Source organism: Lichenostomus cassidix, chromosome 12 (genome assembly GCF_008360975.1).
Source record: "Lichenostomus cassidix isolate B80296 chromosome 12, HeHo_3.0, whole genome shotgun sequence".
NCBI lineage: Eukaryota > Metazoa > Chordata > Aves > Passeriformes > Meliphagidae > Lichenostomus > Lichenostomus cassidix.
In genome coordinates, this window is record NC_139493.1 from 8,715,630 (window position 1) to 8,740,921 (window position 25,292).

A 25,292-nucleotide genomic window follows, 5' to 3' on the forward strand; every position below is an offset into this window, starting at 1 on the left:
TGAGGCACCACGTGACGCGGGCCGGGGGTGGTGCCGGCGCGTTCCCGTGGCAACGGGAGCGCGGGCAGGCTGGGGGTCGCGCTCTGTCCCCGGGGGTCCCGGGTGGGTCTGCCCCGTGGCGCTCCCGGGCTGGATCCGTGGCAGTGCCGGGCTGCTCTATGGGGCTTCCGGGTCTGCTGTGCCCCCGAGCCCCGCTGCCGGTTCCCGACCGCACCGCCCGACCCCAAGCCCCGAAGTGCCCCACACCCGGAGGCGGGCAGCTCCCGCCCTGGGGGAAGCTGCTGTGGGCCCCCGGGGCAGACACGGGCCCGCTTCACGGGGCGGAGGTGAGGCGGTCTTGCTCTGTAACTTTATTCACACGAGGGTACCCTGCAGCCCCCACCCCGCCCATCGCTGCGGGGGCAGGCGGAGGCTGGGCGGGAGGAGGCTGGGTGCCCCGGGGGGGTCCAGGCCCCTCCGGGGATCACTGGCAGGTGTTGTAGATTTGGACTTGCTGGTTGATGGTGGCCAGTACCTCCCTCATTCTGGCCTCCAGCCCGCCCAGCTGGGCTGCTTTGGCGTCCAGCACCCGCTCATTCCGCTCGTACTCCTCCTCCAGCACTGCAGGGACAGGGGAACATGAGTCAGCCTGGCCCCCCACCACTGCCCCCGCCACCACCCCAGCCCCCCTCCGGGCTTCACCTCGCAGCCGCTGCAGCTTGTCCTGGGCGTCCTGCAGCAGCCCTGCGGCCTCTTCCCGCAACTGCTGCGCCCGGCTGCCTGCCTGCTGCGCGCCCTGCGCCCGGTGCTCCACCAGCTCCTGTGCTGTCCGGTACCGGTCCCGAAGCGGCCCGTCAAGCACCTGTTGGGCAGTGGGGCTGGGCAGTGGGATCCTCGGTGGGCCCCTGCTGCCCCACCGGTGCCCCCTGATCACCCACCTGCTTGGCCTCATCGGCTCTGTCCCGCGCAGCGCTGGCTGCCTCCTGGGCACGTGTGGCTGCCAGGCTGTTGTTGGCACGTTTCACCTTCAGGGCATCAGTCTGCCTGTCCAGGAGCCCAATCTGCTCCATGGCACCTGCCAGGTGCTGCTCTGCGCTTCCTGTCTGGGTCTGCATCTGGGGATCAGTGGCATGGGGGTTTGGTGTGATTGCACTGACCACGTGGTGGGCATGGGGTCCCATGGTCATAGGGATGGGGCTCTTACCGTGCCGAGGGCTCTCTCACTGTGCTGGATGTCACTGGCAGCTTGCTGCAGTGCCTGCTCAGCCATGCCCTGGGCTTGCCGTGCCTCCTCCAGCGCCTGCCGCACTGCTTCGGCTGTGCCTCGCACTCCCTCTGCCCGTGACCTGTGGCCAGACAGCAATCTCAGCACAGCCTGGGCTGGAGACCCCTGGAGAGACTGTGTCTTCATGTCCCTGGACCCACCTGGCCCGCTGGGCATCCTGCAGCAGCTGCCCAGCCTGACGCACATCCCCGGCCGTCTGCTCCAGGATGGCATCCACGCTGGCCAGGCTGCGCACCCGCGTCTTGATCTCCTCGGCCAGGCGGTGGATCTGGTCCGGTGCAGCAGGGAGTGACAGCTCCAGCACCCGGCTGGCTACCACCTCGATGCTCTCGGGATCAGCCCCCTCCTCTGTGGGTGGAAGTAGTCAGTGTGTTCCCTACAGCATGCCAGGGTGGAGGGGACAGGCAGACCAAGGGACATAGGGGAACACGGGACAGGGCAGGGGTCCAGAGATGGTTGGAGGGCACAGGATGGTTGGGGCAGGGCAGGGACCGTGCGACAGCGTGGGGCAGGGGTGGCACAGCCCACATACAGTGTGGGGACCATGCAGTGTGACACAGCGCAGGGTCAGTGCAGTGTGGTGCAGGTGCAGAGCCACAAAGCACTGGGCAGGGGTGGCCAGCCCTCCCGGCATGCCGGCACTCACGGCTCAGGAAGGCCTTGACTTGGCTGATTAGCTCCCTCAGCTCCTTGTTGGAGCTCTCCACACGGGCCCTGGTCTGGTTCGCCTTGTCCAGGGCTGCCTGCGCTCGCAACCGGGCCTCATCTGCCTTCCCCTTGGCCTCTGCCACCTGAGCATGGGCGGAGACCCTCAGTGCCAGCCCCAAAGACTGCAGAGCATGGCTGTGCCACCTGATCCCACCAGCACCCATGTGCCACACACCTTGTGGGAGAGCTGGGCCATGTCACTAGCAGCCTGACGCAGCTCCTCCTGGGCATGGCGTGCCCGGTCCAGTGCACTGTCAGCCTTGGACACGGCTCCACCACAGCTCAGACCACCACAGCGTCGTGCCCCATCCTCATCCCGGCACCCGGCACCCCCACAAGGGCTCTCAGCACAGGGCACATCACCCACCGCACCGCAGACCTGCAAGGCAGCACGGGATCAGGGCGGCTCCGGGTGCCACTCCCCCAGTCCCCTCCCTACCTCCCACCTGCTCATTGAGTGGGTGCAGGCTCAGAGCCTGTGCCCTTGCCGCCAGGTCCATCAGTGCCCGCCGGCTGGCTGCGTTGTGGCGATTGAACTCATCCCGCTGGCTGGCAAGGAGCTGCTCAGTGCGGTGACGGGTGGCTGCTGAGACGCTGACAGGGCTGGGCATGGCACGGGTGGAGGCCTCTGCCTGGCGCTCGGCCTCCCGTGACTCCCCATAAAACTGGCGAATACTGTCATAGGCACCTGGGGGTGGCAGGGGCACTGTCAGACACCTGGCCATGGCCTGAGCACCCTGCCTTGGCTCTGGTGTAGCTCACCAAGGAAATTGGACGTCTTGAGGACATGCAGCCGCTGTTCCAAGTCCTGCAGGCTCTGGTTGAGGACGCGAGCACCCCGGTCCACAGCGTTCAGCACATGGCTGGCATTGAAGTTGGCATCCTGAGCAGCCGTCAGCTCCCCTTCCACCCGTGTCAGCCTCTCAGTCGCCTCCTCAATCTGCCGCCTGCAAGGGAAGGGGGTGAAAAGCCATCCCCAGGGCTACCCCAGGAGCCATGCCCTGTGCCGGATACTCACCGCAGCCCCTCTGTGGCGTGTGTCAAGTGGGCAGCAGTAGCAGCAGTGGCATTGCGGGTGGCCACCACGTCACGCACGGTGGCCAAGTTCTCCTCCAGCTGCCAGAAGGTGCCCTCGAAGGCGCCAGCAGCCCCGGTGTGCTGCAGGAGGCTGGCCCGCTGTGCAAGCGCCCGGGTGCGGGCAGCCAGGTCCTGCACCACACGGTCCCAGTCCCCGAAGCAAGGGTGGCAGGGCTGGCAGGCAGGGAAGGTACCAGCAAAGCCCCGGGCACACTGGTCACAACGGACTCCAGAGATGCCAGGCCGGCAGTCGCAGTGGCCGCTGCTGCGGTGGCACTGGGCGCTGGCTATGCCACGGGGGTCGCAGTCGCAGGCTGCAGGGAGAGTGGTGTCAGGGCACCATGGGGCCCACTGTGGTCCCCCCGCTGGTACCAGCTCTCACCTCGGCACTGCTGCTGTGGGTTGCCCCAGTGGTGCTCCTGGCAGTCAGTGCAAGTCCGGCCCCCAAAGCCTGGCCGGCAGGAGCACTGCCCTGTGAACTGACAGACATGGCATGGCCAAGGCTGGCACTGCTGCAGCACACCCCCAGCCCCATCCCATCCCTGTCCCTGTCCCTGTCGTGTCTCACCTGGTTGCAGGTGGGTGTTAGGGAGTGCTGGGGGTGGCAGGCACAAGGCTGGCAGCCCTGCCCGCTGGCCAAGTTCCAGAAGTTGGGGCTGCAGCGGTCACAGCTCTGGCCCTCCACATGAGGCAGGCAGTGGCACTGCCCGCTGTGCCTGTCGCAGTGGCACTGCTGGGGCCCACAGGTGCTGGCATCAGTGCCCAGGGGGTTGCAGGAGCAACCTGGAACCAACAGGCACTGAGCAGAGAGACAGATGAGGGAATGAGGGCAGGGACGAGGATGAGATTGGGATGGAGATGAGATGGAAGTTCTGATGGGGACAGAGCAGGAGTGGGATGATGATGGATGAGGGTGGAGGCAGGATGGAGACAGAGAGTAGGCAAGCATGGGGCGGGGACTGGATGGAGGTGGAATGGGAGCAGCACGAGGACCACTGGTGCGGATGGGATAGAGATGGGACCAGGGTCAGGACAGAGCTGGAATAAGGACAGGATGGGGACAGATGGATGGCAGTGGGGATGGGATGGCAATGGGGACAGGAATGGGCATGGGAATAAGATGTAGATGGGATGGAGTAAGTTGGACATGGGGACAGGAACTGGGCCACAGTTGGGCCTGGTGGCCTGCTGGGCCTGGGCAGAGGAGACAATCCTGTTCCAGGACAGGGCTTCAAGGACTCCACAGCACTGTGCATGAACAGCCATGGGTGCACAAGTTCCCCAAGGACTTATTGGGCCCTGGAGGCAAGTCTGTCTTGGCATGGCAGTGGGTACTCACGCCTGCAGCTGTGTCGTGTGGCATCTCCATAGAAGCCAGGCTGGCACTCAGCACAGTGGGGTCCCGCCGTGTTGTAGAGGCAGCGCAGGCACTGCCCTGTGCGCCGGTCACACGCCTCCGGGTCCGTCACATCGATGTTATCATGGCACTGGCAGGGCAGGCATTGCCCACCCTGCAGAGGGTCCCCATAATACCCAGGAGCACACTCATCACAGCGGGGACCTGCTGACACAGAGTGCTGGGCAGTGCCTGGGGACAGGGCACCCCAGAGGGGCAGTGAGTGTGCTGCAGCAGGTACCCACCTGTGTACCCAGGGCTGCAGTGGCAGACAACCTGTTGGGAGCGGCTGTCTTGGTAGCAGGAGGCAGCGAAGTGGCGGGGGGTGCTGGGCCCCTCAGGACAGGGGCAAGGCCGGCAGTGCTGCCCGGAGCCCAGCGCTGGGTTCCCAAAGTGTCCAGCTGCACACCTGCAGGCAGGAGGTCAGCAGGAGCTGGGGCTGCTGGCAGCACCCTGCCCCAGTCTCGGCGCATACTCCACCTACCTCTGGCACCTCTCGCCGTCTGTGTGGTCACGGCAGCGCAGGCAGCTGCCTGTCCGAGGGTCGCAGTTCTCAGCATGCCCATTGCACTGGCAGGGCCGGCAGACGGGGAAGCCCCAGTGGCCGGGCTGGCAGCGGTCACAGCGTGGGCCATGGGCACCTTCACGGCAGGGGCACTGCCCTGTGCTGCTGTCGCAGATGGTGCTCACTGAACCCTCACGGCTGCACTGGCATGCTGGAAAGCACAGCATGCACTGTGTTTACTCCCAGGCTGCAGAGAGCATTCCTTCCCCACATCCCCAGCCCTCAAATGCCCAGGCTCCTCTCCCGCTGGCACTCACGTCGGCACCCGCCGGGCCCAAAGCCGAAGGTTCCTGGGGAACAGCGGTCACAGCGCCGTCCCATGACATTGGGTTTGCACTGGCACTGCCCACCCTGGGGCTGGCACTCAGCACTGAGAGAGCCCTGGGGATCGCAGAGGCAGGCTGCAGGCAGAGAGTGGGGTCAGTGTCAGCTGCTATGGGACAGGGTGTGGGACAGGGTGTGGGGCTGTACTCACGCAGCGCCCCGTCATGCAGGATGGCCGAGAGACTGTGCAGGAGCTTGGAGCAGGGCTCAGCCACAGGTGAGGGCCCAGGTGTGTAGAAGGGCTGGGCACAGCGGTACCGCTCAAAGGTCTCCCGGCGCTCCATGGAGCTGCGGTCACCCGCAATGAACATCTCCAGTGAGGAGTAACGGGGCAGAAGCACCAGCTGAGGAGCAAAGTCAGTGGGATGTCATGTCCCTCTCTCCCCATGTTCCCTATGGCTGCATCCTATCCCCATAAGCCTTGCTGTCCCCCATTCCACTGCCCATCTGTCCCTCACCGAATCGATGAGCACACTGGCAGTGGGATCCTGCCGACCAGCAGCACAGCCCAGCTCCAGGCGGAGGGTGTAGGAGATACCCTGCTCCAGACAGATGGGCTGGGACAGCACCACATACCTGGATGGGGCAAAGCAGATCAAGGGCAGCCACGTGCCTCCAGTGAGCCCCAGCACAGCCCAACCCTACCAACGCCCTTACCTGGCACCGGAGGGGAGGCTGGTGGAGAGCTGGTCATCTGCAGGGATGGTGTTTCCACAAGGGCTGCTGGCAGAGACAGGGCTGGGACGCAGCACCTTCAGACCCACCTCCTGCCAGGCCTCCGGGTGCTGCCAGCAGAGGAGAGGCAGTGTCAAAAAGCCTCACTGGAACTCCCCACCACTACCTCCCAATCTGGCAATACATCACACTGCTGGCTTCACCATCTGGTGCTCACCTGGGGCTCATAGCGGATGACCACATCATACTCGGTGGAGAAAGGCACGTCACTCACATGAAACTCCACCCAGCTGCCTTCCAACATGCGGGCAAAGCCTGTCCCTGTCCAGGAAGCTGGACGGTCTGAGGGGGGCTCACGCTCCACCACTGAGCCCTGGTGCAAACAGGTGGTGTGAGATGAGACCCTAAAAGTTGCCTTGGCGAGCAGGCACTGCTCTGCGCTGGGTAGCGAGGCAGACCACTGCCTGCCAGTTTGGGGACCCTGCAAAGGGACACCAACTGCTCTGCCTGATGTGCTCCCCAGGGACACCTTCATTCCTTACCTGATGCAGCCGTGCATCCTCAGCCTCGTAAGTGTAATGATCCAGGTTGATGCGGAAGAAACCAGGCTCCACCTGTTCACACTGCCGTCCTATCACGTGGCTGCGGCACTGGCACTGCCCTGTTCCCATGGCACACCTGGCACCCCAGCAGCACCATCAGCCCTGATGCCAGCAGGGATGCCCCTTGCCCTCTGCATCCCCAAAAAGACTCACAGGTTGTTGCGAGCACCTCCCACATCACAGTCACAGGGCCGGCAGCCTGGGAGGTCGTGGCTCAATCCCCAGTGTTCAGGCTGCAGAGGGCAAGGGTGTTAGAGAGCAGTTGGCTGTGTGCTATAGTCCTGAGCACTGTGCATGGGCCCTGGCACAGCCCCACTCACCAGGCACTGGTTGCAGCTGCGCCCGGTCACCAGCCGCTTGCAGAAACACTCCCCGCTGACAGGGTCACACCGGCTGCCATCAGCCACTGTGCCACGGGGGTCACATTGGCACCCTGCACAGAGAGCCAGTGGTTTCCAGCAATGCCAAACCCCACACCTGACCCCAGTGGGTGCCACCCTGGTACCTACGCCGGCAGCCCTGTGGGTTGTCAGTGCTGAGGCCGAAGAAGCCGGGTTTGCAGCGGTCGCAGCGGGGACCAGCCACGTGCTCCTTGCAGCGGCACTGTCCCGCAATCAGGCCCCTCGCTGGGTCATCAGCACTGTCACACAGCCCACCATCCAGAGAACCCTCGGGGTCACAGTCGCAGGCTGAGGACACAGGCAGGGTTAGCACCTGACCACCAAAGCACCACCCTGTACAGCCTGTCCCACACTGACCTTGGCACACTGCAGGGTCCCGCAGGTCCTTGGTGGGGTCCTTGTAATAGAAGGGCTTGCAGAGGTGACAGCGACGTCCCATGGTGTTGTGCTGGCAGTCATCACACACAGCCCCACTGGTGTTCCCCGTGGCCAGGAACACAGCCATGTCAAAGTGGCACCGCCGTGAGTGCTCGTTGCAGTCACAGCCTGCAGGGACAGCACCAAAGCACAACATGCAGCACCACAGCCCACACCTCGCAGGCAGCACCCCCAGTGCCAAACCTTCCCTGCCTGGACTCCCCTCACTCGGATTAGCAGCACCACAACCCCAAATCTCCCCAGCCTACAGCCCGCAGCACCCCAAACACCCCCAGTCAGCCTGCAAGACGCCAGTCACCACCCAACGACATCCCACTGTGCAGCACCCCAAAACCACTGGCACAGCACAGCCTGACAACTCTGGCACCAGCATCACTGTGCCAGGAGCTGGTGACAGCAGAGGCACTCACGGCGACAGGCATTGGTGCTGGAGCCCTCGGCTGGGCGCCAGGGCAGGTCTTGGTAGAAGTCCTCGCAGCGCTCACAGTTCAGCCCCTGCGTGTGGTGCTTGCAGACACAGCGCCCGTGCACCTGCCAGGATACCACGGTGAGAGAGGCTGCAGGACTAGGCAGCACAGCTACCCAGTTATGCCAGGGCACAGGGGGCTGGCTCGCCCTACCATGCCATCGGTGGTGGCGGGGGCCCCACTGAGTGGGGCACACTCAGAAGCATGCCCATAGCAGAAGCAGTTCCCGCGCATCACCAGCTCGTAGAGTGCGTAGTAGTACTTCTCCCTGATCTCCTGCCGAGAGTCCAGCAGGTTGTCCCCCAGCGTGTGCAGCTTGGTGAGGTTCACACGTAGGTTGGTGACACGCAGTAGGTCTAGGACAGGGAGAGACCCATGTTGGCACAGGGTGGCTGGGCATGTCTATGCACAGCACATCTCTGCCAGGCACAGCTGAGATGGGCTGTGCGTGGCATTGGACGCTGTACGTGGTTCAGAGGAGCTGGGCATGGCTCTGCTCTGCCAGGCATGGCTGGGATGGGCCGTGCATGGCATGGGATGTCCGTGCAGGGCTGCACACTATCAGGCTGTTGTAGTTTTCTACATCACACAGTATTGGCCCAGAACTGTGCATAGTTTGGCTCACAGGCACGTGGTTGCACGTGGCCAGGCAGGGCTGTATGTGGCTGTGGGGGTTCAGCTCCCGCACACGTGGCTGTGCACACTCTGGCTGCGTGTGGGCTGGGCTCTGCACCCCCACAGCAGAGGCAAGCTGGGATCCCACCAGTGCAGAACAACACCCTTGGTGTGGCACCTTTACATGTCTTGGGGCACTCACTACTGGGGGCTGTACCCAGGAGATGGCTGTGCCTGGTGGGCACAGCCTGGAGGCCCTAGGAGCAGGATGGCTTCCCCAGAACTGCAGCTTCCCAGCAGCCCTGCCCTGAAGATTCCTCCCCTCCTGTTCCCAGTCTAAATTTAGCCTAAAATTAACCCACTGTGTCCTGTGCCCAGCCTGATTCACCATCTTGAACCACAGCTGGTGTTGGGCTCAGCTGTGGCACAGCCATTCCCCTCTATTTAACCCAATGCAGCCTGACATTTAGCTGCTCTCAGGGCAGGGTGCAGGAGTGGCCCAAGACTCCGCCAGCTGGATCAGGCCCTGACCCCAGTGTAGGGCCCAGAGAAGGAAAAGAGCAGCCAAAATAGCTACACTCAAAATAGAGCAGCCAAGCAGGAGCCCGGAGGGCTGGCAACTCACTTTGGATGGCAGGGCTGTAGGGGTCCCGGATGGGGATGGCAGGGTCCAGCACCCGGTAGATGACCTGGGAGGGACAGCAAGGTGATGAGAGTAGTGCAGGGGGTCCCCTGATCCTCCCGGGACACTACCGGGGCCTCACCTCCCCCTCAGTGGAGGGCTCGATGTCAGAGTAGCGGGACTCGCAGACGACATCGTCAATGCGGCGTGGGGCCCCATGGGGGACGTGGGGAAAAGAGGCAGCGCAGTCGTAGGCAAAGTAGCGATACACCTTCCAGGTGTGTCCAAAGTCAGCCGAGCGTTCCACCAGCATGGCCGCGGGGCGGAAGGTCTGCAAGACACCCAGGTGGAACAGGGGCCAGCCCCACAGTCCCGGCCCAGCCCAGGAACTCACATGCTGGGACCCACCTTGAAGGTCATGATGAGGTGGGTGAAGTGGAACTCAGCCTCCAGGTCCAGCTGGATGCTGACATGCTCCACACCTGGAGATGACAAATGTGACGAGTGGAAGCACCCACTCGCAGGTCCCGGGGGCTCGTTCCAGCCACCGGACAGTGGTCCAGGGGTGTGGCAACATCCACAGGCTGAGTCACACTTCCTCAGTGTGGGAGGAAGGGAAGGAGAGCCCCCCGGGACAGGACAGGATGCCCCACCACCCCACCCACTGCTCACCATTCTCCGACTGCCACCAGGCTTTCTTGGGACGGGGGGCAAAGCTGGTGACCACGTTCTCGATGCGGTGGCTTTTGGTGTTGGTGCGGGCATCGTAGGGCCGCCGCGAGTCGCAGATGAAGCACTTTTTCTCCTCCTGCGAGTTGGGAGGCTCAGTGATGTGCGTCTTCTACCCTGTCCCGTGCCCCTCATGCTCGTCTCGTCTCCCTGGGCCCCGTCCAACTCACCTGGAGGTGGCTGACGATGCAGTAGGGCTGGGGCCGGCGCAGCCCGCAGGTGGAGGTGGCACTTAGGCGGTCTGCTCGCCCCACCAGCAAGTCCCCGGTGGCCGGGTAGCAGCTGCCGCGGGCACAGCCCTGGGGGGAATCGGGGGCCAGGGCCACCCCAAGCCCTGCGGAGCGGCGCACGGCTGAGGGCGCCGCGGGGCACGGGGGGGGCCGGGGCCGGGGCTCCCCCCGCCGAGCCCGGGGCCCCTTCCGCGGCCGCCCGGAAACAGGGCGGCGGGGCCGGGCCGGACCCTGGCTCCCACCGGCCCCGCTGCGGCGGGGGGCGCGGACTCACCGGCCAGCAGCGGCAGCAGCAGGAGGGCGGCAGGGCTCCGCTTCGCCGGGCTCCGCATCGCGGGGCGCGACGGGGCGAGACGGGACGGAAAGGGGCGCAAAGGGCGCGCAAAGGGGGCGCGCGGCAGGTGCCCGCCGGTCCCGTCTCGTCCCGTCCTGACACACGGGTTCCCCTTCTCGTTCCCGTTCCCAGTCCCGTCACCAGCCCCGTCCCGGTCCCTCTCGGCCCCTCCGAACTGGGCGGCAGGCGCAGCGCTCGGGGCTGCGCGGAAAGCGCGGGGCGGATCCCGGCTGGAGCGGGGGAGCGGGCCGGCCGGGACAGGCGGGAGGAGGCAGGAGGAGGCGGAGGGGGGAGAAGAAAGCATCGGACACAGGCACACACAGTTCAGGACTTTATTTGCAGGCGCGCCCGCAGTAAAGGCACCTGCAGAGTGGACGGGATCCCCGGGCTCGGGGACCTGCGGGGCGGCGGGGCTGGAGCGGCCCTCGGCTCCGCCAATGGTCCCTAGCAGGTGGCATAAGCGTTGGCCCTCTCCCGGATCTCCTCCAACAGCCCGGTGACCCGCTGCTCCAAAGCCTGCAGTCGTGTCACCTTTGCCGCCATGGCCCGTTCATTGGCCCCAAAGCGCTGCTCCAGGTCTGCACGACGGTGAACGTGGTCACAGTGCAGCCTCTCACCATGTCCTGTATCACCCTCGGGACACCCGGTGGGACAGGCCCAGGGGGACACAGGGAGTATGGGGAGATGGCAGGGAATGCACCGCACTGTGTATTCCCCCTCACCTTCCAGCTTCCTCTTGCTGCTGCTGGCCTTATTCAGGAGGTCTTGGGCCTCTGCTGTCAGCTGTGACACACGCTGTAGGGCCCCACCAGACACCCGGTCCAGCGCGCCCACCCGGTTCTTCAGCACCACATAACGCTGTGTCACCTGTGCCAAGTCCTGGTGACAAGGACATGGTGAGGCTGAGTACCCCCAGCACCCAGTACCTGCTTGGTGCCATGCATACCCAGGCAGGGATGGAGCTCACCTGGCTAAGCATCCCCGAGGTGGTGGTGGCACGCTGTGCCCCATCCTTGGCTTGCTGGGCCATGTGGCGAGCGTCTTGGCCATGCTCCTGCAGGGCAGCAATGCGCTGTGCCAGCTCCCATAGCCGCCGCTGCACCTGCGACTCCTTCCTGTCCAGCACCTGCAGCCTGCGCTCCGCCTGGCAGGCATGGACACTGGCTCAGCAGGCACAGCAACCACTGTGCCCATGGTGCCAGCCCCACTGCCCTGGCAAATGCATGGCACCTGCCCTGTGCCATCCACATTTCCCCAGCACCAGCCTCCCTACCCACGATGTGCCCAAGGCATCAGTCTTGCTCTCCACAGCACTGATCCCATTACTCCCAGCAGCACCAGCTCATGCCCCTCACCTCCTTGGTTCTGTTCTCAGCCACCCGGATGGCATCCCTGGCTTTCCGCAGGGTGCTCCCTGCTGTCTTCGCCTGTGTCTGCGCCACCTCCAGTGCTTGCTGCGTCCCCGCCAGTTCATCCCTTATGCCTTCTGCTCGCTCCCTGCGGCAGCACAGGCAGCTCCAGCCCCTGCCAGTGCTGGGGGACTGACCCTATTCCCTGCCTGTCCTGGCATGCCCCCACCACTTGCCTGGCCTCCTGTCCCTGTGCCAGTAGCTCCCGTGCCATAGCCAGCCCCTCTGCTGTGCTGTTGAGAATTGCGTCCACTCCCTCCAGCTGGCCGATGCTCTCCTGCATCTCCCACATCAGCTCCTGGATCTGTCTGGGGCTGCTGGGCAGGGAGATGTTCAGCACCTGCCGGGCCACCAGCTCGATGCTGCCCGGGTCAGCTCCCTCCTCTGCGGGGACAGAGGAGCAAGGTGGGCTCAGGGTGGGCTTGCTGAGTCCTGCCATGCCCACGTGCCCACCCAGTGCTGGCACTACCTGCCAGGAAGGCCTTGATTCGGCGGATGAAGTCCCGAAGCTGGGCCGTTGCCTTCTCCGCACGGCTGCGAGCAGCCTGCGAGCGCCCCAGAGCCTCCTCTGCCCAGCTCCGTGCCCCCCGTGCCAGCTCCTGCACCTCCTGCATCTGGGGGGCACCTGGCTGAGTGGGGGGCACAGGGCAGCCCCGGGAGGGGGCATTCGGGGTGAACAGGGTGTATGAGGGGATAAGATGAGGGCCTGCAAAGGAGCATGCAACGAGGGTGCAAAGGGACAGAGGGTATAGCAGTAGCACAAGGAGGCACACAGGTGGCACAAGGGACATCTCTGAAGGGGCATAAGAGAGACATACAGAGTTGACATGCTTGGGGGTATGGAAAGTGAACAAACAGGACATGCAAAGGGGACACAAGTGGACTCCAGAAAGTGCCATGGAGCAACCACCCCTACCTTCTGTGCCACAACACCCAGCTGCCCTAATGCCACCTCCAGCTGCTGCGAGGCGTTATGGGCACTGCTCAGGGCTCGAGCTGAGATAGGCAGTGCCCCTGCACACCCCGTGCCACCGCAATGCCGTGTCCCCGCGCTGTCCCGGCACAAGGCTCCTCCGCAAGTCGCGTGCTTGCAGCTCCGGTCTCCGGGTGCCCCGCAAATCTGTGATGATGCCAATGGTGGAAATAGCTCAACACTACCTTGGGGGTGACCCCTGTTCCACCACTGCCAGTCCTGCTCTCACCTTCTCATTGATCCTGGCAATGTTGAGTCCCATCACCCGTTTCTGTGCCTCCCGCAAGGATTTCCGGGCTGCAGCTGCGGCACGGCGGAAAGTATTGCCCCGCTGCCGTAGCACCCGCTCGGCCGCCTGCCGGGTAATCTGTGCCCTACTCAGCTCGCCAGCTGTGCCATTGGCCACCACCTCTGCCTGCCGCGCGGCCTCCACCGATGCCAGGATGCTGCGGTAAGACTCTGCAGGTGCGGGTGTCAGAGTTCAGACAGGATAGTTGCCACCAAACCCAAACCTTGCTGGATGCTCTTACCGCTGAATCCAGCTGCCGCTACAGTGCCAAGGAGCATTTGAAGGTGGGAGGTGGTTTGGTTGAGACCTCCCAGCTCGCGGCTCAGCCCAGCTAGCCGGTCATGGTGCTGCACATCTGCCTGTGCCAGCTGATCTAGATTTTGCTCCAGTTCTTGGAGGTGCTTCCAGAAGTTGTCCAGCTCTATCCTTTGGGAAGGGAGGGGGGCTTCAAACTTTTTTTGGGGACAAGAAGGGGGTACCTCCACCCCAGCCCTATCTGCACACTTGCCTGGTGCCATCCAGCTGCCTGGGCAGTCCATCGAGGAGGGGACCACCGGGGTTGCCCCCCTCTCCCAGCAGCTGTTCCATGCGCCCCAGAACCTCCTCCAGCTCCCGCAGGCGACGGGGGCTCAGTGGGAATGTGGACCCCCCCTCCCTCAGTGCCTGCACCTGTGCCCCAAGGCGCCGCAGCCCGTCCTGCAGGCTGCTCAAGGTCAGGTCCCAGCGCCCAAAACAAGGGTGGCAGGGTGAGCAGTGGGGGAAGGGCTCCTGGTAGCCCCGCTGGCAACGATCACAGCGCAGCCCCCCGAATCCCAGCCGGCACCGGCACTGCCCGTTGTCCTGCTCGCACTGTGGGCTCTCAGCACCCAGCGGCTCACACTCACAGGCTGCAGAGACAGTTGGCAGTGTATCCCAGCCTTTCCACGGACCCCCATGCCCCCAAACTGCCACCATGTCCCCAGCATCCCACCATATTCCCATGTCTCCAGAATCCAGCCTATCCCCAGGATCTCCTATGTCCCCACAGTTCCACCAAGTACTCTGGGTCCCCTGAGTGCTGGATGTCCCCAGAGATGCATCATGTCCTCAGGGTTCCACCACGTGCCCAGCATCCCACCGTGTTCCCAAGGTCCTCCATGCCTGCAGCATTCCATGTTCCCAAGATCTCCTGGGTCCCTTGTGTCCCCAGTGTCCCACTGTCTCCTTAGTGTCCCATGTTCAGAGTCTCCCACCACGTCCCCAGGGTCCACCATGTCCCTAGAGTCTCACCATGCAGCCAGAGTCCCCCCACACCCGATGTCCCCAGAGCCCCTGCACCCCCAGCCCCTGGGATATGCCCCCACCTCGGCATTCCTGCTCAGGGTCTCCCCAGTGGTGCTCCTGGCACTGGGAACAGACGCGGCCCCCGAAGCCAGGCCGGCACTGGCACTGTCCTGTCACCTGCAGCGACAGTGCCATGCTCACTGTGCAGCTCACTGGGCCCCAGGAGGGCAGTGGAGCCATACCAGGGTGCCAGGGGACTCACTGTGTCACAGGCAGGGTGCAGGGCGTGTGTGGGGTGGCAGCCACAGGGCTCACAGCCCCTCGGCCCCCCCAGGCTCCAGAAGTGGGGTGCACAGCGATCACAGCTCTTGCCCACAACATTGGGCCGGCAGGCACAGGCTCCTGTGGCACGGTCACAGCCACAGGTGCCATTGGTGCAGTGGGAGGCCAGTGTACCCCGTGGGTCACAGCTGCAGCCTGCAGGAGGGTGGGTAGCCATGTGGGGCTCAGCCCACACCCCCTGCCCAGGCAGTGCCCTGCTGGCCCCAGCACCCCAAATCTGCCTGGCCCCAGACCCATGCACAGCCCCAACACCCCTGATCCCAACACATCCACCAACCCCAATCTCTCTCCCCCAACCCAGGCAGAGCCCCATACCCCTTCTAACAGCCCCAAACTTCATCTGCTCCTGACCTCCCAGCTCCAAGCCCCCCAACACTCCAAAATTCTGCCCAACCCAACCCAAATTGCCCCACACCCAACCATAGCCAAGTGCCTCACCCCTACCTTGAGCCCTTGCATCACTCCAACGCCCTCATCCCCAACCCCCATGCAGCCCCAGCCCTGCAGAGCCCCCTGCCCCGCTCACGCCGGCAGCTGCGCTGCAGGGCATTGCCGTAGTAACCAGGCTGGCACTGGGCACAGTGTGGCCCGGCGGTGTGGTACAGGCAGCGCAGGCACTGCCCCGTGCGGGGGTCACAGCCCTCTGGGTCACTGGTGTCGATGTTGTTGTTGCACTGGCAGGGCCGGCACACCCCACCCTCCATCTCCGGAGACCCAAAGTAACCAGGAGAGCAGCGGTCACAGCGGGGCCCTGCAGAGATGGGGTCTGTAGTTGCTGGGGTCCCACAGCCCCAGCGCTGGGGGGTCCCTGCTGCATGGTGCCCGCTCCTCCCCTCACCCGCGTATCCAGGGGCGCAGAGGCAGATGATATGGTGTGTCTCCTCGTCAGCATGACAGGCGCTCCCGTGGTAATGCCGTGTGCCAGGGTAGCCAGGGCAGGGGCAGGGCCGGCACTGCTGTCCTGAGCCCAGCACAGGATTCCCATAGTAACCATCCTGGCACCTGAAAGGACAAGGGGGGACCTAATGCGTCCATTCCATCCATCACATACCATCTCACCATCCCATCTCATTCCATTGTATCCCATACCATCATGTCTCATCCATTGTATCCATCCCATTCCATCTCAACCTCAGTCTCATCCCATCCCCATCCCATCCCATCCCATCCCATCCCATCCCATCCCATCCCACCGTCCCATCCCATGAATCCTATCCCTTCCAATTACATCTATCCCAGCCCACACCATGCCATTCCATCCTATTCTTCCCCATCCCATCATATCCATGCCATCCCACCATTCCAACATATCCCATACCATCATATCTCATCCTATCCTACCCCATTGTATCTATCCCATCCTACACCACGCCATGCCCCACCACGCCGTGCCATGCCGTCTCCTCCCCTTGGACCTGGCCCACCTCTCGCAGTGCCGTCCGTCCGTGTGGTCACGGCAGTGCAGGCAGGTGCCTGTCCGGGGGTCGCACTCCTCGGCGTGCCCATTGCACTGGCAGGGCCGGCAGGCAGGGAAGCCCCAGTGGCCAGGCTGGCACTGGTCACACTGCCGGCCCACAGTGCCAGGCTGGCACCGACACTGCCCACTCACCGCACCACACAGCTGGGACACGGAGCCCTCCGGGGAGCAGGCACAGGCTGCAGGGTGGCACAACTCAGGTCAGGCACATAGTTGCAGGGACACAGGGATGGAGAGACAGACAGACAGGCAGGGGACCAGCACCCAGAACATGCTTACTCCATGAGCTGTGGCACAGAACAGCTCATGTGGACACACAGATCCACAAGAAAATGGATGGACAGACAGATGAGTGAGTGTAAGGCAGCATAGTGCTCACAGGGGGCTCAGGTGGATGAATGGATGGATGGATGGATGGATGGATGGATGGATGGATGGATAACTGAGACTGAACCCATGGGATGCAGGACAGCAGGGCTGAGATGGGCAGATGCACAGACAAATAGACAGACAGACAAGTGAACAGGGCAGCGAAGAGGATGCTAATGGCTGGGCAGACAGAGAGACAGGAGAGACAGTGATTCCTGGCAGATGCAGATCCCACTACTCACGACTGCATCCCAGGGGCCCGAAGCCATAGCTGCCTGGGGCGCAGCGGTCGCAGCGTCGGCCGATCACATGTGGCTTGCACTCACACTGCCCGCCCTGTACCTGGCACTCACTGCTGCGGGAGCCCTGTGGGTCGCACTGGCAGGCTGTGGGAGAAGGACCAGTGTGGGGCCAGTGCTGCTCTGTCCACACCTGCCCCCCACCTGCCCACACCACCCTGTCACTGCTCCCCTCACCTGCCCACACCGCCCTGTCACTGCTCCCCTGCCCACTCGTCAGTCCCATTCCCATAGGCTCCCCACTCACGCAGTGCCCCGCCGTGCATCAGGGCTGAGACACTGCAGACCAGGCGGGCACAGGCCTCGGCCAGGGGATGAGGGGGGGCCATGCGAAACACCTCCAGGCACTGGTACCGCTCCAGCTCCTCCTGGCGCGCCGCTGCCTCTGCCCCATGGAAGCCCGGCAACTCCGACACCCGCGGCAGGAGCACCAACTGGGGGAAGGGAAGAGATGGGGCTGGGGCGCATAGCCAGTCTCCACTGTGGGGCCTACCACTAGGCTGGATCCATGTGCTCCAGGACAGTCCCAGTGCTTCTGGGGTCAACTACCACAGCTCCATCAACAGCCCCAGCTCCACTGAAATCCCCAACCCCACTGATATTCCCATATAAATTGCCATCCCCAGAAGCTTCCTTATCCCTTTCCACATTGACATTCCTATACCAACCCCAAGTCCTCAGTCTCATTGATATCTCCTTCCCCATCAATATCTACTTCTCCTTCCTGGTTCCCATCTCCATCCCATTCCCATCCTCATCCCATCTTCTCTCATCCCATCTCATCCTCATCCCTACCCCACATACATCCCCAGAGAGGATCACTGCCCACTCCAACCTGTGGTTCTCCATCCCTGCTGATCACCCAACCACTACCAAGCCCCAGGCACAAGGCACAGTGGAACTCCTCTCACCGAGTCAATGAGGATGAAAGCACCAGGGTGGCGCTGGGTGACACCAGCCCGCTGAAGCCGCATGGTTACCTCATAAGGGGTGCTGGGCTCAAAGCAGAAGGGCCGGGACAGCAGCACATACCTGGACAGAGTCAGGTGTTGGGACATGGGCACAGCAGGGCCATGGAGACAGGGAAAGGATGGCAGCAGGACCCAACCACCTTCCTTGTACCCATCCCCAGACCATCCCATTGCACCTCTGGCTGTGGGGCAGACTCTCGCGGTACATCTGCTCGGAGGGCAGCAGGTTCCCACAGCGAGAGCTGGTGGGCAGCACCTGGGAGCTCACACTGACCACGGCCTCCCAGTCCTCGGCTGACTGTGGTGACAGACAAAGCAGTGTCAGGACTGTGCCGTGCCATCCACACCATGGCCATGGCTGTGGCTATGCTCACCTCAGGCTCATAGCGCAGCAGCAGCTCGTAGTCCATGGGGTAGGGCACGTTGTCCACACGGAAGGTCAGGCCAGCCCCATCCCGCACCCGGGCGAACCCCGAGCCCGTCCACGTCACCATGCGCCCAGCACCGTCCCGCACAACCTCCTCCACATCCAGCTGGACAGGGCACCGGCACAGCTTGGCCCCAGCTCTGCCTTCTGGCCACCTTTGCCCTGCAGTGCTTCACTGTGCCCTCTCCCACCTCCCCAGGGCTCACCTTGGGGGGCTGCTGGCGGCTGCGGCGCGAGGGGACACGGGGCTGGGGGGCACGGGGGGGGCTGTGCTGATGCCGTGAGCGTCCCTTCCGCCCCCCCTGCTCCCTGGTGTCATACTCCAGGCAGTCCTGGGGCACCTCTGCCCGAATGGCACCCTGCAGGGATGGGGTCAGGGGACAGTGGCCATGCACAGGGACAGCCTTGCACAAGGACAGCCATGCACAGGGCATGGTGACAGCCACATGCAGGACAGGGTGACAGCCATGCATAGAGCACGATGACAGCTATGCATGGAGCATGGTGCACAGTGACAGCCATGCACAAGCACAGGGAACCCCAATGAGACTCACTGGAAGCTCGGGGTGGCTGTGGCCATGGCCGGTGGCCTGCTCAGCCTCATAGGTGTAGTAGTCGAGCGGGGCACAGAAGAAGCCGGGTTGTACCTGGTCACACTGCCGCCCCATGATGTGGGGACGGCAGGGACATGCCCCATCCTCCATGGAGCACCTGGGGGTGACCATCCTGTCCCTTCATCTGTCTTTCTGTCTGTGTCTTCATCCACCTCTACTTCCATCTCTGTCCCCATCCCTCCATCTCTGAGGATGGAGATCCCTCTTTTTTTCCCTCTATCCCAGACCCCATATCTCCCCAGCTTTGTCCCCATACCTCCCTCCCCCCACGTGTGACCCCCAGCCCTATCCCCACTCTCACCCCCACCCCATGCCCCTCCAGATGCTGTGCTGGGCCCCACCGGTTGTTGTAGGCTCCCCCGAAGTCACAGGCGCAGGGCCGGCAGCCCCCCAAGTCGTAGCTCAGACCCCAGAACTCAGGCTGCAGTGAGGAGGAGACATGTAGGGCAGGTGTGGGGCCAAGCCAGCCCTGGGGGGTTGCCCATGGGGTTGGGGAAAGTCAGGGCTACAGCCATAGTGTGGGGCAGGCTGGGGCACTCACCACGCACTGGCTGCAGGAGCGCCCAGCCACGAAGCGTTTGCAGTAGCAGTCCCCACTGATGGGGTCACATGGGGAGCTGCCTGCCACTGTACCCCGTGGGTCACACCTGCACGCTGCCCCCGTACATGCACATGTAAGGGGGTGCCAGTGGGACCACAGCCCTAACGCTTCATGGCCCTCCTTCCCCATCCCATATCCATTTGATTTCATCCCTTCTTTCCCCATCCCTTCATCACCATCCCTTCATCACCATCCCTCCATCCATTCCCATACAACTATGCCACATCCCTCCATCCTACATCCTTCCATCTCTGCCCCAGATCTTTCCATCCTCATTGTTCCATCACCATAGCTCCACCTCCATCCCTCCATCCTCATCCATCCCATCCCCATTCTTCCATCACCATCCCTTCATTCCCCATCCCTCCAACTTCATCCCTTCATACCTAACATTTCATCATCCCCCCATCCCCATCCCTCCCCCCATGCCATCCCTGGGTCCCAGCTCACGCTGGCAGCCCTGTGGGTCGCCATGGCTGAGGCCGTAGGCACCATGCCGGCAGCGGTCACAGCGGGGACCGGCCACGTTCTCCTTGCAGCGGCACTGCCCCGCAATCATGCCCAGCGCCACATCCGTGTGCCCGTCGCAGGCACCTCCATCCAGCGAGCCTGCCGGGTCACAATCACACGCTGCCAAGAGAGAGACCATGAGGAGTTCTGGCTGCTGGCATCAGGAGCCATGGGGCTGGGGCTGGTGGCCCCGGGAGCCATAGGGCTGGGAAAACCCATAGGGCTGGGGTCCCAGGACACTCACGAGCGCAGGCAGTGGGGGAGCGGATGTCGGAGCGAGGGTGCCGGTAGTAGAAGGGCTTGCAGAGGTGGCAGTGGCGCCCCATGGTGTTGTGCTGGCAGTCATCACACACGCCCCCACTGGTGTTCCCCGTGGCCAGGAACACAGCCATGTCAAAGTGGCACCGCTGTGAGTGCTCGTTGCAGTCACAGCCTGCAGGGACAGCACCAAAGCACAACATGCAGCACCACAGCCCACACCTCGCAGGCAGCACCCCCAGTGCCAAACCTCCCCTGCCTGGACTCCCCTCACTGATATGCAGCACCACAACCCCAAACCTCTCCAAAGTACAGCCTGCAGCACCCCAAAACCACTGGCACAGCACAGCCTGACAGCCCAGGCACTCACGGCGACAGGCATTGGTGCTGGAGCCCTCGGCCGGGCGCCAGGGCAGGTCTTGGTAGAAGTCCTCGCAGCGCTCACAGTTCAGCCCCTGCGTGTGGTGCTCGCAGACACAGCGCCCATGGATCTGTGAGACCACCCAGCTCAGCGTGGCTGCTGGGTCCCACAGGGCACCATACCATGCTGGTGTGTGTGTGTGTGTGTGTGTGCCTCACCATGCCAGGGACAGAGGGTGTTGGGGCAGCCGGTGCTGGGGCACAGTGGGCAGCGTGGCCGTGACAGAAGCAACTCCCACGCAGAACCAGTTCCTCCACAGCATAGTAGTACTTGTGCAGCACCTCCCGCCGAGAGTCCAGCAGGTTGTCCCCCAGCGTGTGCAGCTTGGTGAGGTTCACCCGCAGGTTGGTGACACGCAGCAGGTCTGGGGACGTGTCACTATCAGCACCTGCCCTGATGCCAGCCAGCCCCGTGTCCCTGACACCCCTGGCCACGTACCCTGGATGTCTGGGCTGTAGGGATCTGCCACGGGGATGGAGGGGTCCAGCACCTTGAAGATGACCTGTGAGAAGGAAGGGATGGGTGATCCCCTTCCACCCTGACCCCTGGCCCTGCTCAGCATCGCCCTATCCCCACGCACCTCCCCATGGCTGGAAGGCTCGATCTCAGAGTAGCGCTGGTCACACAGCACCTCATCCACGAGCCCCAAGGGCTGGGTGGGGATTCCAGGGAAGAGCTTGGAGCAGTTGTAGGCAAAGTAGCGATACACCTTCCAGGTGCGCCCGAAGTCAGCTGAGCGTTCCACCAGCATGGCCGCAGGGCGGAAGGTCTGCAGAACACCCAGCTGGGATGGAGGCCAGACCTACAGCCCCCCCAGACCCATCCCATCCCATCCCATCCCATCCCATCCCATCCCATCCCATCCCGTCCTGTCCCGTCCCATCCCAGGCATCCATGTGCCAGGACCCACTTTAAACTTCATGATGAGGTGGGTGAAGTGGAACTCGCCCTCCAGGTCCAGGCGGATGCTGACATGTTCCACACCTAGGAGACAGAGAGGTGATGATTGAGGCCAGGGAAGACCCCATGGCCCAAGCAGCCCCACAGCATTTGCATGGGGCAACCCCACTGTCACCCTGACCTCACCATTCTCTGACTGCCACCAGGTCCGTTGGTCATGGGGGCTGCTCAGGTAGATGACGTTCTCGATGCGGTGGCTCTCAGGCAGGGATGGGTCACGTGAGTCACAGGTGAAGCATTTCTCGGAGTCCTGTGCCAGGGAGTGGCACCATCAGGAATGGGTGACTGGAGGCTGTACCAGTGCCTGGCTCTGTGGATTTATGCTGGAGCCATTCTGGGGCTGGGTGGGCTCACCTGGAGGTGGCTGACAATGCAGTACTCCTGGGGCCCGTCCAGCCCGCAGGTAGAGGTGGCACTCAGGCGGGTGGCTCGTCCCACCAGCAGGTTCCCAGTGGCTGGGTAGCAGCTGCCGCGGGCGCAGCCGTGGCTCAGGTCAGGCTCCTGCCAGCCCCCTGCCTCCAGTCCCCCCACTGCAGAGAGCATGAGGGCATGGGCTGGGGGCTGTGCTCCCCCACGTACCCACCCCACCCCCAGCCGTCCCATCCCGTCCCATCCCTGCATCCTGACCCACTGATGCAGCACGAAGCTCCATGATCCGGAAAGGTGCTGGCAGCAGCACCATGGCCTCGTGACCAGGGCAGGGAGCGGGGTGAGTGGGGGGCTGGGCTGCCCGTGCTCCTGGGGGCCCGGGAAGCCCCAGGGTGCCGAGCAGTGCCGGGGGGAGTCAGGAGCCAGGTCAGGCGCTTGCTAATCCCGACAGGGCTTAGTGCAGCCCGGACTCCGTGCTGTGTTTTGTGGCAGTCAGGCCACGGCTGCTGCCAGCCAGGAAGCATCGCCATTGCCACCACCTCCACTGCCCAGCACCCTCCACCCGGACTGGGATCCCTGAACCACCACAACTCCCAGCAGCGTGGGTGCACAGGGTGCCCCCGAGACCAGCGCTTACCCAGGAGGAGAGCAAGTGCCAGGAGGTCCATGGGCAGCCGCGGGATCTGCCTGGTGGAACACGGAGACTGCACTGCGGCAGGGCGCAGGGTATGGCACGGGGTGAAGGGCGGCTGATGCCTCTCCTCTCCGGGCTCTAGCACGACCGTGCAGTCCAGGGTGTACCCTCCCACACTGGCATGTAGGTGCTTCCCGGGGACAACACTAGGAATCTGGGTCAGATGGGGCAGTTGGGTCTCAAAGTCCTCCGGGATGATAGCCAGTGCCCACCTGAGCAGCCCTGAGGGACTGTCACGCACACGCCCAGGCACACAGCCATGCTATGTCCCCCCATCCCACTCCCCTCCCCCCGACCTGGCACGAGCTGTGCCATGCCCCATCCTGCCTGGCTTAGAATGGATCTTTTTGAGTGTCACTAGTGTCCCTGGGGGGTACCAGCACCGGGCCAGGGCCAGCCTGGGAGGGGAGCCAGGAACGCCGGAGCCGGCTGGGCGAGGGCGTCCCTGACTCTGGCCGGGGTCCCGCTGTTAAATTTAGGTTGGAGCTGCCTTTTGTGTTTCCTTCTCTGCCGGTACTTCCCGCTCCCAGCCTCGCAAGTGCTGGATCAAAGCCTGGTCCCGGCTCTGCCCAAACACATCTCTCCTGTCCCCACACGGAGCCAGCCCAGGGCAGGGGCGCTCGGGGCGGCGGGGGGAGCCGCGACTCTGTCCTGGCACCCGCCCCGCTCGAAGCCACGCCAGGGCGGTGGGCAACGTGGTGAAGAGCCACGTGCTGGCACGAGGGTCCCCGAGCCCCGCGAACCCCCGGTACCTGGCGTCCTGCGGCGTCCGGCGGGACCAAGGCCAGGGGCCAGGGCGGCGTGGGACCCGCTGCCCTTGGGCTGGGCGCGCAGAAATGAGCTGGGGCAAGGGCAGCGATGGGATGGCGGCTGGTGGCCCCCCTTCCCCGTGCACGATTCTTATTCAAATGGGCTGCCCGCTGAAAGGGACGGCGGTCTCCAGGCTACGGGAATGTCACTGCCGATTCCTTCTGCCTGGAGGCCCCCGCCGCCCGCCCGCCCGCGGAGGCCAGGCCGGCCAGGCGTCGGCAGCCCGGGCACGCCCCAGCCCCCGGGCGGCACGGTGGGCCCCGCCGGCAAACAAAAGGGCGCCTCGTGGGCTGGCGAGCCAGAGGCACCGCGTTCCCTGGGCTCCCGGCACGGCGCGGCAGGAACGTGCCGGGTGCCACCGGCAGTGAGGCGTGGGGGACGGGATGGGTGCCTGATGCTCCAGGAACCGGCGGGCGCAGCTGCGCAGGGGTCACTGCACCGTGCTTTGCCCCACCTGGGGATGTCCCATGGCGAAGGCACCTGTGCGTCTACACTGCAGGGTGGAGCCGTGCAGGGCATCTGCTCCACCAGGAACTCTCCGGGCGCAGCCACGATGCTGCCGGATGGGAGCGTCCCTCCCAAGGTACCTGTCCCTCCCTACTGCCACAGCTCCTTGGGCAAAGTCCGGCACACGTCAGCCCCGGGAAAGCGCATGGCAGGCGTGGGGTACCCAGCCTATCACTGCCAAGGGACCCCGCAGCCCCTTCCTTGTATGCTGCCTCATACCAGTTGCCAGCACCCAGCCCGTGCCATGGGGCTGTACCGTATGCCGAGGGCTGTGCCATGCCCCAGAGCTGCGCCGTGCCCAGGGTCTCCCCTCCGGTACAGCGGCTCCTACCTGTGCCCGTGGGAGCCTGGGGTGCTGGGCAGGTGGCTGGTGGCCCGAGTGGGCTGCAGAGTCGGGGGCCCGCTGGGCTCGGGCTAGGCTCGGGCTGGGCTCAGCTGCTGTTCCTGGAGGAGGGCGGCCAGTGCCTGTCTCCTCCTCCGGCAGCCGTGCCAGGCGAGGGGAGGGACCTGCCCGCATCGAGCTTTAGCCAAGGTGAGGCAAAAGCAGGTACACGCTGGCGGTGGCCCACGTGTGACAGAGTAGTGTCCTGTGCCTAGGCTAGCCGGGAGACGGTACAGCATTCCCACTGGGCTGCTGTGCCCGGTGTGCAGCACGTGGAGCTGCTAAGACAGGCAGCCTGGCTGGGACTCGCCCTGCACTGCACGGGCCCGTCTGTGCCTCTTCAGGGCACATCTCCAGCAGCAGTACCAGGAGCCCTGCACCGCACTCCCCAGGCACCCATGCCAGATGGATCCTGTTCATGCCCAATGCTGGCACTGTGGGCACCACCATGCCCCACTCACCCTGTGCTGGTCGGGGCTGCCTGGGATCCTTTGGAGTGGCTGGGCTGGGTGCTGAGCCGGCAGCCCTGGAGCCCTGCGGGGAGCACGGCTGTGCACCAGGGCCAGGTTCCACAGAGACCTCACTGTCACACAGGGATAGTGCCTTTTATTAGCCGAGGCCGAAGGAAGGAAGAGGAGCCATGTGCTCTCCACGCCAAGGCCATGCTCTGGCTGCCCGCCGCCAAGCAAGGTCATGGGCAGACAAAGAAGCAGCTCTCTGCATAGCGATGCCAAAACCCATGCCCCCAGGGACACCCTGAGACAGCCAGGCTGGTCCCATGCACCTTAGCGGGACAAGAGATGCTGTGGACAGTGCCCGATAGCCATGCAAGGCACTTGGAAGCCTGGAAGGGTGGCCCCCGCTGAGGCTCCAGCAGAGCAGGCTGGTGGTCAGACACCA

The 25,292-nt window shown here is 64.1% G+C and overlaps 2 protein-coding genes across 5 annotated transcripts; both read right to left on the minus strand.

The window, feature by feature from the left end:
* Positions 1-337: 337 nt before the first annotated feature.
* LAMB2 (laminin subunit beta 2) lies at positions 338-10,660 on the minus strand. The gene is made up of 33 exons (XM_085072470.1): positions 10,388-10,660; positions 10,054-10,217; positions 9,827-9,962; positions 9,563-9,636; positions 9,297-9,485; positions 9,158-9,221; positions 8,071-8,273; positions 7,861-7,981; positions 7,370-7,558; positions 7,121-7,300; positions 6,932-7,044; positions 6,765-6,844; positions 6,552-6,687; positions 6,227-6,382; positions 5,992-6,119; positions 5,793-5,910; positions 5,486-5,678; positions 5,268-5,411; positions 4,930-5,161; positions 4,691-4,854; positions 4,389-4,610; positions 3,618-3,832; positions 3,432-3,528; positions 2,991-3,363; positions 2,735-2,919; positions 2,419-2,660; positions 2,148-2,351; positions 1,911-2,055; positions 1,405-1,612; positions 1,184-1,325; positions 918-1,094; positions 682-841; positions 338-600 (listed from the first exon to the last, which is right to left on the minus strand). The coding sequence occupies exons 1-33, from the start codon at positions 10,443-10,445 to the stop codon at positions 464-466; spliced, it is 5,349 nt and encodes a 1,782-aa protein (XP_084928596.1). The 5' UTR covers positions 10,446-10,660; the 3' UTR covers positions 338-463.
* Positions 10,661-10,765: 105 nt separating this feature from the next.
* On the minus strand, positions 10,766-24,983 carry LOC146431628 (laminin subunit beta-2-like). Of its 4 annotated transcripts, none has more exons than XM_085072473.1 (36): positions 24,854-24,983; positions 23,446-24,454; positions 22,637-22,686; positions 21,985-22,160; positions 21,757-21,880; positions 21,581-21,654; positions 21,251-21,439; positions 21,109-21,172; positions 20,829-21,034; positions 20,620-20,740; positions 20,236-20,424; positions 19,932-20,111; positions 19,422-19,534; positions 19,222-19,301; positions 18,821-18,977; positions 18,473-18,625; positions 18,214-18,372; positions 18,016-18,137; positions 17,780-17,900; positions 17,116-17,302; positions 16,812-16,955; positions 16,148-16,379; positions 15,562-15,725; positions 15,250-15,474; positions 14,644-14,858; positions 14,462-14,558; positions 13,627-14,005; positions 13,360-13,544; positions 13,059-13,288; positions 12,773-12,976; positions 12,326-12,470; positions 12,029-12,240; positions 11,803-11,940; positions 11,415-11,591; positions 11,170-11,326; positions 10,766-11,025 (listed from the first exon to the last, which is right to left on the minus strand). In XM_085072473.1, the coding sequence occupies exons 3-36, from the start codon at positions 22,665-22,667 to the stop codon at positions 10,892-10,894; spliced, it is 5,484 nt and encodes a 1,827-aa protein (XP_084928599.1). In that variant the 5' UTR covers positions 22,668-22,686; positions 23,446-24,454; positions 24,854-24,983; the 3' UTR covers positions 10,766-10,891. The 4 variants fall into 4 exon arrangements, with proteins under 4 accessions (XP_084928599.1, XP_084928598.1, XP_084928597.1 ...); XM_085072472.1 differs by having other exon boundaries at positions 11,803-11,944; positions 12,033-12,240; positions 12,326-12,485; XM_085072471.1 differs by having other exon boundaries at positions 12,326-12,485.
* Positions 24,984-25,292: the final 309 nt, after the last annotated feature.

What these genes read in the sequence shown, in the direction of transcription:
- LAMB2 (XM_085072470.1), bottom strand. Translation starts at nt 10,445, where the DNA reads ATGCGGAGCCCGGCGAAGCGGAGCCCTGCCGCCCTCCTGCTGCTGCCG. An exon ending in CAGCACCAATGCCTGTCGCC is followed by an intron (nt 7,559 to 7,860) that starts GTGAGTGCCTCT and finishes CTGTCCCTGCAG; the next exon opens with GCTGTGACTGCAACGAGCAC. An exon ending in CCCACAGCAGCAGTGCCGAG is followed by an intron (nt 3,364 to 3,431) that starts GTGAGAGCTGGT and finishes CTCTCCCTGCAG; the next exon opens with CCTGCGACTGCGACCCCCGT.
- LOC146431628 (XM_085072472.1), bottom strand. Translation starts at nt 22,667, where the DNA reads ATGGACCTCCTGGCACTTGCTCTCCTCCTGG. An exon ending in CTACAGCCCAGACATCCAGG is followed by an intron (nt 21,035 to 21,108) that starts GTACGTGGCCAG and finishes ACACGTCCCCAG; the next exon opens with ACCTGCTGCGTGTCACCAAC. An exon ending in GACGGACGGCACTGCGAGAG is followed by an intron (nt 15,726 to 16,147) that starts GTGGGCCAGGTC and finishes TTGTCCTTTCAG; the next exon opens with GTGCCAGGATGGTTACTATG.